At 36.3% G+C, this 11765-nt stretch overlaps 1 protein-coding gene across 1 annotated transcript in view; it reads left to right on the top strand.

Annotated features, from left to right (window-relative positions):
• LOC148946968 (dipeptidase 1-like) overlaps positions 1–1688 on the top strand; it is a 51020-nt gene extending 49332 nt beyond the window's left edge. Inside the window, exon 5 of the mRNA XM_089096469.1 lies at positions 1657–1688. Coding sequence (XP_088952595.1) covers positions 1657–1688 — 32 coding nt within the window. The remainder of the gene's footprint in view (positions 1–1656) is intronic.
• The last annotated feature ends 10077 nt before the right edge of the window (positions 1689–11765 follow it).

Below are 11765 nucleotides of genomic sequence, written 5' to 3'. Positions count from 1 at the left end.
TCAATTTCATATTCTTGTAGGCGTGAATGTATTCGTGAATGTAGTCGTCAAACCTTTAAAGGAACATAAGGCAAGCAAATAGCATGGAGTTTAAAACATGTTTAATCACTTTATAGGTTTTGCATGCTTTTTACAATGTGCATGTTAAACTGTAGTTTATACCATGTGAGGGAGTACTGACTCTCTTTGAAAAGGTGTAGAGCATTAAGCAAATAGTATGGGAATTCCTATACGTCTAAGCAAATAGCATTGTAATTCCTATACGTCTAAGCAAAATGGTACCTACTACTCTACTCACAGGTTTCCTGTGAAACTTGTTTTTTAGATTGTTACACTTTCAGAGGTTTTTGTGCTAAATATTCCTAGTATGACCTAATTTTCAGCTAAAAGTTGAATTTTGTTGAGGTCACATTTTAGGATTATTTTTAGTGATTTTGAAATGACATCTATTAGTCATAAACCTAAAGCTTCGTTTCATTTTTCAGCCTGTTTTTGTGAAATTTGGAAGAATTGTTGTCGCGACAATGAAAATGTTATGTTAAATCTGATTAGTCACCGTTCCTGAATCAGTATAATTCGAATATCTTTTCGCACCAATTTTTTTTCTAAAGCATGTAATTCAACTTTTTGTAACTATGGGCCGAGGTTTGCACTTTACTAGGTTCTAGATACAAAGTAACAATCGTATATGTCTGTGTAGAAAAATAAAAATCAAAAGAAAGGGTTTGATTGAACTCATAACCACTACAATGAGCATCAAACTGAACCTTTTTTGAAAGTGTATCGGACTTGAGAATTTGACTTCACTGGTCTATGCCAGAGATAATTTTGCTAGAAGATAATATTACATTCCTATTTTGTTCATTGGCACACAAAATTACAGCCATTTCTGGCTTGGATATTTATCACTTACTACGAATTGTTCAAACTTTCCATACTTTATCTATAAAGTATGAATAAGGACAACAGCCATCTGTTATTGAAATCTTCGTCACTTACAGTTTGGTTGTACTTCCTATAGTTTAGCCATAGAACGAGCCATAGATTAATGATATGCTACTCCATCTATTGATTGGATATTTTGAGTTCTGGACGCTTTCCGAAGCCATCCAAAATGGTCAGTGCAATCTCTTCCCGTTAAATTATCTGTCATCTATGCTAGTAATCCGTAATTAGGCCGTGTTTAGACGGACTAATTGTTCGTCAATAATTTACTATTCGGCGATAAAATACGACCGTTTTTACAAAAAATTGGCCGACTTTCTTCTAAAAAAAGTTCCTAGTCGCTCGTCGATTTTGAAGAAATCGGCCGAGTAAAATCGGGAGAGTAAAAATTTTAAATGTCAGATTACGTAAACAAGATTACTGACTTGGTCACCCTTGTTCAAGGGTAAAAGCTTCTCTATAACCCAGCAGGTATTCATTACGAAAAGAAAAAAAAGAAGGATAAAATTTTTAAACATTTTGCTGTGAATTTCTCACTGCCACTTCCGAATAGTTCATGTTCTCTGCCAAAAATCGGCCGATTTCTTATGGTCACGTTCGAAAGCGTTGGCGATGGAAAACAGTCGATTTTTCATGCAAAATCGGTCCGGCTAAGCACGGCATTACTTCTGTTGACTACCTATTTCTTATCAATTTATCTCTGACTTGCAGGCTACGATCTTGGCACTTTGAAAGCAGAATAAATTAGCAATGGAATACTTTATCCTTCGCGTGACACATAAATGTTCTTTTGGTCTTCCCTTAAACAGATACTAAAAGGATAATATTCGAGTTTGTGCGTAGTACATCTGGAGACCCTCAATCTTACTACGTTAATAATTTTGTTCGGACATAGCTAGACTTCTGGGTAGTCATGCCCCTACAACCTTTTTTTAAGTCCCTGTTCCTTTTAAGGTTCAACCTTGGAATTTAGCCTCTCTAACTGTTAAGGAAAACTATTTAACATTTAAAATTTTCTACCGATATTGACAAAATCCATTACAATTGCTAACAGTCACTTCCTCGACAAAAACCGTCATTTTATCGACTAAAAGCGTCCCATTGACAAAATCCGTCACAATCGCTAACCACCACTTTATCGACAAAAAAAGTCATCTCGTCGACAAAATCCGTCATTTCATTGACACAAATCAGTCACATCGTCGACAGTAATAACATCGACACTTCAACTCATCGACAGTCACAATCAATACCCGTCACAACGTCAACAGCCATAACATCGACACGTCATTTCATCTAAAAAATAACTGTCGATGAAATGACGTGTCAATATTATGGCTGTTGACGTTGAGACGGGTAGCGATTGTGACTGCCGATAAACTGATGTGTCGATGTTATGGCTGTCGAAGAGTTGACGTGTCAACGAAATGACAGATTTTCCTTGTCGACGAAATGACGTTTAGTACTTTCGACTGTTATACGAAATGGTAACACCCCCCTTGGATTCAGGGAAAAAACCCTAGTAGTAAATTTGTTTCATATGCTTTTTCGTTCCTGCTTAAAATTAATTAAAAAAAACTTTTTCCACAAAATAAGCTTTTCAAAGAAAAGTAAAGAACTCCATTAAACAAAAAATGAGCAAAAATAAAATCAAATAATCTACGAAGCGTGAAACTACCGCAAATCAGCAATGATAAATAAATGAAACCCAAAACGAACAGAAATTACAATAAATAACTGAGTCAAACTCAAAACGAGCAGAAATTAACAGTAGTAATGGTTCAATATGTTCAACGAGGGTGTCTCCCTATATAGCTATAATGATAGAGAGCGGGGTGTCTTCCATATAGCTATAACAGTTTCAAGCGGACAGTACTCCCGCCATACAAGCAGACAGTGTAATGACCGGAATTCAACCACCGTGAAAATTCGTGTTGATCTGTGTTCAAAGTATGTGATGATTCCTTTTTACTATAGTAATTTCCTATGTTTCTGCTATCTTTTAATTGTTAGAGGTGATTGACTTATGTTTGACCTTGAATACGGATATAAAAACTCCAACAATTTGTTATCTTCTCAGTTCAGAGTTAGCATTTGAAATATAATGATGCATTCAAATAAAAGGAATATTGTCGAAAGCTACACGCAAGAAGTAAGTTATTCTTTTATATTCGTAGTGAGTAAAGAAATTAATTCTACTAAAATTTATACAGACCTTATTATAGTGAACAGATTGTAAAATATTTTTTGAACCTGGATCTCCCGAGGTCGGTAAAGAGCAATATCAAAACAAGAAAAAAAGTATGTAAACACTGTATTTAAATGGCTTGCGAGCTTAGCACATGAGTTAAATCATACCTATTTTTTATTCCGGACCAAAGTTCCCCACATTCATTCCCCACCGGCCCCACATTCGTTCCCCACCGGCCACACATTTGTTCCCCACTGGCCCAAAGTGCCACAATCGTCCATCCCCATCCCTCCAACCCCCTCCCTCCAACCCCCTCGTTGCCGCTCCAATCCAATCCAATCGTTGCCGATCCAAACTTTACATCATTCACCATCATAGACTCCAATATGGTCCTCTTAAATAGAAAAAAAAGAAACGTAATTCTAAATAAAAATATTGCAGCTGGCAGCGCAATAACCGAAATATAAAAAAAACTCATGTTGTATTTCTATTACGATGTGTGTAGGCGCCAATGGCCGGGGGAGAGAGAAGCTCAAGTATAGTATGGGGATACCGATTCACTGTTACTAAAAGTTAGAACTGCCAATTTATTGCAAGATTTGGAAAAAGGCGTGCACATTAGCTCCCTAATGGACTGTCCCAATTGGGACGAGTCCATTTACCCGGAGTTAGTGAGGCTTCAGGCCCCAAATCAGTTATTAATGTTAAAATCAGAGACGGGAAGTGACTTGATTTCCAGTGGTGTGCTTGCAGGTCCGAAGGTGTACTGTGTGCAGACACATAGCAAGGTAATCAAAAAGGTCTGTAAAGGGGTGCCTAGACACTACGTGAATAAGAATCTCGACTTGAATGTATACAGAAACTGTATGGAAAATAGTATAGTTCCAAGGGCGAAGGTCGTGGCGATTCGCTCTTTAAAATTTAAAACCACACAGCTCGAGTTGACAAAATAGCCATGTGTCCCGTGTCGGATAAAGTATATGTGTGTATGGATGGTGTGAAGGTGCTACCCCATGGACATTATTTAACTTCTGACCGAGGTGTGTGTCGAGATTATAGACATCACCTCGGTCGTGAAAAAATTCAATTGTAAATGGTTAGGTGGTGGGATTCTTTTTTTTTAATAGATTTTTTTTTCAACTCAGCAGTGGTTTTTTTTCAAAACTCAGCAGTAGTTTTTTTCCCAACAAAGCAGTTTTTTTTTATAGCAAGTTAGATTCGTATGTATTTTGTTCTTTTGTTGTTAATAGAAAAAATTTGTTCAAGTTGTTTAAAAATGTTTTTCTTCGTGTTATTGTTGTACAAATAGTGTGAGTTATTGCTTTTCGTACTGTTTTTTAACTTGTACAAAATGTGATGTCAACAAGTGAAAAATGTTGTTCTTCATGCTATTGTTGTACAAATAGTGTGTGATATTGCTATTCACGCTGTATTTTAAGTTGTATAAAATGTGATGATAATAAATGAAATTTATTGCTATTGCTATTTATGATGTAATTTAAGTTATTTTTGTCAATAAATGAAAAAATATGTTTTTGTTGTTCTTGTTATTGAATAACATACTAGGTAGATCTAAATGAAAATTATTATTATTATTTATTCATTAGACAAGTGTGGTTTACAGCTAGTTGTAGACCGACTATTCTCAATAGCAGCAATGTATATCAAGTTAAAACCCCATTCAGATCGCTTCTGTGTGGATCGTCAATGTCAGGTAAAACGTTTAGAATGCCTAGTAAAAATTCAGAACTTTAGGAAAAAGGAATTTTCGAAAAAATCGATACTACTATCAGACTCATAAAACCATTAATTATTGACTGAGTTTCAAAATAATAGGAAAAATGTAATTTTAAATAGAACAAATTCAACTGCACAGATATTTCATAGCATCAATAGGATCTTACAACATTTTACAGAATCGAGAAACTACTATTGCTATCTACCAACATTTAAATTTAGATGGCAGCACAGTCCCTCAGACACACGGGTAGAGTTTGATAGACATGCAAAAAAAAGCACTACATATTGATGAAAATGCTAAACTAACATAACCACAAAATTCCACCTTATTGCACAGAAATACAAAAACCATAGTTGTAGACCGACTATTCTCAATAGCAGTAGTATGTATCAATTTAAAACACCATTCAGATCGCTTAGGTGTGGATCTTCAATGTCAGGTAAAACGTTTAGAATGTTTATTAAAAAGTAAGAGATGTATGAAAAAGGAACTTTCAAAGAAATTGTTACTACTAGCAGACTCCTAAAATCATTAATTATTGACTGAGTGTCAAAATTAATAGGAAAAAAGTACCTATGCATAGAACAAATTCAACTACACAGATATTTCATAGCATCAAAGGGATCTTACAACATTTCACAGAAGCGAGAGACTACTATTGCCATCTACCAACCTATAGCTTTAGATGGCAGCACAGTCCCTCAGACACACGACTATAGTGAGAGAGACATGCAAAAAAAAAACAACAACAATAGATGTTGATGACAATACTAAAGTAACTTAACCACAAAATCCCACATTATTGCACAGAAATACCAAAACCATCGGTTGGGTTAGGTTAGGCTAGCCTACGTACGCACGCGTACGTTATTGCACAGAAATACTAAAACCATAGGTTAGGTTAGGTTAGGCTAGCCTACGTCCGCGCGCTTACGTAGGCTAGCCTAACCTAACCTAACCTATAGTTTTGGATGTGGGAATTGACCAGTTGACAGTTGGCTGGTGTATGATGGGTCCAGATGGTTGTGGCTTATTGCTGTGGATGCTGGATGTGACTGCTGGATAGTTGGCTATTGGGCGGTTTACGGTTAATGTTGATTGTATTAATGGATTCAACCTACGACCATGTTGTATAACCGTCGGTCTGTTTGAACTTACCACTGGAGTCGCTTCACCCCTTCTTATCTTCTTAATGGGTAGGGGGAGCTCTGGAAAATCATAAAAAAAGTTTTGTTTTTCATGAAAAAAATCTTGAAAGAGAACCATCAGTCCTCATCAATAGTATGAACAAGAATAAGTTTTTTAAAATTTAAATTAAAAGTGTCATTCTATTTTTCTTATATGATTTAGAGATGTAAAAAAAAAGGTTGAAAAAAAGTTAAAAAAAAACTGTCATAAAAAAAAGTTAAAAATAAAAAACTGTCAGAAAAAAAAAATATCTCAGAAAAAAATTAAAAAAAAAACTGTCAGAAAAAAAATTGGTTACTACAAACATTATTTTTCTAATAGTAAAAGTCGCGACACACATATCTATATCATTCCCATTTTGAAGTTGGAAAATATTAAATGTGAATTTCTTATGTTTTAAGTGCGTTTTTTGACATTCTAAGAGATGTAAAAAAAAAGTTAAAAAGAGATAAAAAAAAAGTTTAAAAAAAAATTGTTCACTACAAACATTATTTTTCTAATAGTAAAAGTTGCGACACACATATTTATATCATTCCCATTTTGAAGTTGGAAAATATCAAATATTAAATTTTTGTGTTTTAAGTGCGTTTCATGACATTCTAAGAGATGTAAAAAAAAGTTAAAAAAGTTAAAAAAAGGGGGGAGGGGGTGGAAGGGGGTTGGAGGGAGGGGGTTCGAGGGAGGGGGTTGGAGGGAGGGGGTTGTAGGGATGGGGGTGGACGATTGTGGCACTTTGGGCCGGTGGAGAATGAATGTGGGGCCGGTGGGGAATGAATGTGGGGAACTTTGGTCCAGAATAAAAAATAGGTATGATTTAACTCATGTGCTAAGCTCGCAAGCCATTTAAATACAGTGTTTACATACTTTTTTTTCTTGTTATGATATTGCTCTTTACCGACCTCTGGAGATCCAGGTTCAAAAAATGTATAACAATCTGTTAACTATAATAAGGTCTGTATAAATTTTAGTAGAATTAATTTCTTTACCCACTATGAATATAAAAGAATAACTTACTTCTTGCGTGTAGCTTTTGACGTCTGCTTGTATGGCGGGAGTACTGTCCGCTTGAAACTGTTATATCTATATGGAACACCCCGCTCTCTATCATTATAGCTATATAAGGAGACACCCTCGTTGATAAGATTGAACCATTACTACTATTAACATAAGTTGGGCTAGAAACCCCTATGCCTTCCCAAGGCCAGAACGTAATTTGCACTTTACTGAAAAAAATATAAATGTTCTTTCTTTTATAACTTTAATAAATCAAATAATATTAACATTTCGATTACTAAATATCAGTATATGTATATTAAACTGACAATGCACATTCATTTGTATTTTTTTCAGTAAAGTACAAATTATTTTGTGGAAAGAGTTTTTTTATTTAATTTCTGTTCGTTTTATATTCACATAGTCTTTTCAGGGAAGAAGAAAATAATACATTAAATCTTTACGTTTTTTAAGACTTTATAGTTTGGTCTATTATTTGTATGCTAGAGAAAAATTTTCAGAATTTTTAACAACATACCCACTTTTAAAAGTCTGGACACAAATAGTAGTGTTTAATTTCGTTTCATACCTCCTCTAGTTGACCTGAAATGGAAAACTTGATACCATTCGCAGAAAAATCTGCTTACTTTCTTTGAAAGGTTGGATACACTTACGCCATTTTGACTTGGTTAAATTTTAAGAGCAGAAGTAGCCCCAAAAGTTTGAACCACAGTTCATATAATTATCAATTATCAGTTATCATATAATTATCATATGATTATTCATATTTATTCATATAATTATTCATATAATTATCAATTATCAATTATCAGTTCAATAATTATATTAACTGTGGTTTGAACATAATACCCCCAGTCGTTCTTGGATACTGCTGAGATGCCTTATTGGGAATTAGCATTAACACAGTGCATTTTAATTTGATCTTAAGGCAACATTTAGTTTTAAACATAAAGGCAAATGGGAGGGTGGGCGTGGGAGGGGGATTAGTTGCCCTTCAATCACTTTCGACCATTAAAAAGGGCATCAGCTCTTTCTATTTTCAATCAAACGAACCATTTTCGAAGTTCCTACGACAACTCCTTCGATACGAAGTGCCCTGGTCTAAACAACAACAACCACAAAAAATCATACATTATATCCACGTCGATCTTTACTATAAGAATTCCAAGCCTTCCAATCACTTTCGACTATTAAAAAGGGCACAAGGCCTTTTGATTTCCTATCGGATAAGCCCTTTTTGAGTTTCTACGACAACGCTTTCTACAAAAACCTTATATGGCCCCAGGGCAGAAATTACAACCCTTACTCTAAAGGCTGTGAGGGTGGTTGTCATCCTCTAAGACATAATTTCCAGAACTTTCAACTACGTTAAACAAAATGGCTATCTCAAAATTTTGATTGGATGTGTTTGGTAAAATGGTTAGTCGCACTCCCATCACTTTCAACTATTAAAAAAGGCACTAGCCCTTTCAATTTCCAATCAGATCAGCTCTTTTGAAGTTTCTACGTCGTCGCTTTCAATAAAAACCTGATATGCCCCCGAGCATAACTTACAACCCTTACCCTGAGGGCTGGGGGGGGGGGGGTTGTCACCCTCAAAAACCTAATTTCCAGAACTTTCTACTACGTTGAACACAATGGCTATCTGAAAATTTTCATTGGATGTGTTTAGGGTGATGGTGCGCGTGAGAGGGTGGTTAATTACCCTCCAATCACTTTCGACTATTAAAAAGGGCACTAGCCCTCTCAATTCCCAATTGAATGAGCCCCTTTTGAAGTTTTTACGGCAACTCTAACTAATAAAACCTCATAGCCCCCAGGGCATAACTTAAAACCTTTGCCCTGGGGGTTCTGGGGGAGTGTCCTTCTCAAAAACATATTTTCTATCTGGAAATCAACTATCCTACGCTAAACAAAATGGCTATCTCAAAATATTCTTGGGGGGTTGGTCATCCTTAAATGCATAATTCCCAGAACTTTCAACTACGTTGAACAAAATAGATATATCTAAACTTTGATTGAATGTGTTTGGGGAAAGGGTGGGCGTGAGAGGGGGTCAATTACTCTCAACTCACTTTTGACTATCAAAATGGGCAATTTCAATTTCCAAACAAATGTGCCCTTTTTGAAATTTTTTCAATAACTTTCTATATAAACCTTATATTTCCCCAGCGCATAACTTACGACCCTTGCACTGATGGCTTTGAGGGGGTTATCATCCTTAAAGACCTAATTTCCAAAACTTTCGACTATGTTGAACAAAATGGCTGTCTCAAAATTTTAATTGGATGTGTTTCGGGAGATGGTGGGTTTGAGAAGGGGGTTAGTTGACCTTCAATCACTTTCCACTATTTAAAGGGCACTATCCCCTTCAATTTCAAATGCGATGAGCCCTTTTTGATGTTTTTACAATATCACTTACAAACCTTACATGCCCCCGGGGCATAACTTACAACTTTTGCCCTGAGGGTTGTGGGGGGAGGGGTTGTCATCCATAAACACCTAATTTCCAAAACTTTAAACTGCGTTGAATAAAATGGTTATCTAATAATTTTGATTGGATGTGTTTGGGGAAAAGGTGGGCGTGAGAGGGGGGTAGTTGCCCTCAAATCACTTTCGACTATTAAAAAGGGCATTAGACCTTTGAATTTCCAATTGACTGAGCCCTTTTTGATGTTTCGATTACAAAGATTTCAATAAAAACTTATATGCTCCCAGGACATAATTTCTAACCCTTACCCTGAAGGCTGTAGGGGGAGTTTCCTGCTCAAATGTATAATTTCCTGAACTTTAAACTGCGTGGAACAATATGGCTATCTCAAAATTTTGATTGGATGGGTTCAGGGAAATGGCGGGCGTGTAAGGGGAGTTAGTTGCCTTCCAACTACTTTTGACTATTAAAAAAGGCACTAACCATTTCAATTTTCAATCGAATGATCCCTTTTTTGAAGTTTCTACGACAACACGTTCTATAAAAACTTATATGCCCAGGGCATAACTTACAACCCTTTCCCTGAGGGCTGTGGGGGAGTTCTTTCCTCAAAAACATAATTTCTATTTGGAAATCAACTACGCTGAACAAAATAGCTATCTAAAAATTTTGATTGGATTCGTTTGGGGAAAAGGTGGGCGTGAGAGGGGAGTTAGTTGCCTTCCAATCACTTTCAACTATTAAAAAAGGCTCTAGCCCTTACAATTTTCAATTGAATGAGCCCTTTTGAAGTTTCTACGACAATGCTTTCAATAAAAATTTTATATGCCCCTAGGGCATAACTTACAACCCTTGCACTGTGGGCTCTGAGGGGGTTATTATCCTAAAAGACCTAATTTGCAGAACTTTCAACTACGTTGAACAAAATGGATATCTCAAAGTTCTGATTGGATGTGGTTGGGAAAATGATGGGCGTGAGAGGGGCGTTAGTCACTATCCAATCACTCTCAACTATTAAAAAAGGCATTAGCCCTTTCAATTTCCAATTGAATGAGCCCTTTTGAAGTTTCTACTACAAAGCTTTCAATAAAAACTTTATATGCCCCTAGAGCATAACTGACAACCTTTGCTCTGAGGGCTGTGGGGGGAGGGGTTGTCATCCTTAAGGACCTAATTTCCAAAACTTTCAACTACGTTGAATAAAATGGTTATCTAAAAATGTTGATTGGATGTGTTTGGGGAAAAGCTGGGAGTGAGAGGGGGGTTAGTTTTCCTCAAATCACTTTCGACTAATAAAAAGGGTACTAGCCCTTTGAATTTAAAATTGAATAAACCCTTTTTCAAGTTTCTACGACAAAGATTTCAATAAAATCTTATGTGCCCCCAGGGCATAACTTATAACCCTTACCCCGAATACTGTGGGGGGAGTGTCCTGCTCAAAGGTATAATATCCTGAGCTTTGAACGTCGTGGGACAAATTGGCTATCTCAAAATGTTGATTGGATATGTTTGGGGGAATGATGGGCGTGCGGGGGGGGGGCTAGTTGCCTTTCAATCCCTTTGAACTATTAAAAAGGACACTAGCCCTTTGAATTTCAAATCGAATGAGCCTTTTTTGAAGTTACTACGACAACGCCTTCTATAAAAACCTAATATGCCCCCAGGGCATAATTTACAACCCTTGCCCTGAAGGCTGTGGGGGAGTGTCCTCCTCAAAAACATAATTTCTATCTGGAAATTGACTAAGCTGAACAAAATGGATATTTCAAAATTTTGATTGGATGTGTTTCGGGAAATGGTGGGTGTCGAAGGGGTGTTAGTTGTCTACCAATCACTTTCGGCTATTGAAAAGGGCATATGCCATTCCAATTTCCAGTTGAATGAGCCATTTTCGAAGTTTCTACGACAACTTCTTCGATACGATGTGCCCTGCTCTAAAGGAAAAAAATAATAAATAATACATTGTGCCAACATCGTTCTTATATGCCCTCAGGGAATAATTTTAAACCCTTGCCCCGAAGGTTCTGGAGGAATGTCCTCCTCAAAAACATATTTTCTATCTGGAAATTAACTACGCTGAACGAAATGGATATCTCGAAATTTTTATTGGATGTGTTTGAGGGAACGATGGGCGGGGGGTGGGTGGGCTAGTTGCCTTCCAATCACTTTGGACAATGAAAAAGCACACTGGCCTTTTGAATTTCCAATCGAATAAGCCTTTTTTGAATTTTCTACGACAACGCCTTCTGTAAAAA

This window comes from Artemia sp. Qi Xiang Cuo, chromosome 11, assembly GCF_049724085.1.
Source record: "Artemia sp. Qi Xiang Cuo chromosome 11, ASM4972408v1, whole genome shotgun sequence".
Taxonomy (NCBI): Eukaryota; Metazoa; Arthropoda; class Branchiopoda; order Anostraca; family Artemiidae; genus Artemia; species Artemia sp. Qi Xiang Cuo.
Note: the sequence above shows the minus strand (reverse complement) of the source record. Positions and strands in the feature narration are given on the sequence as shown.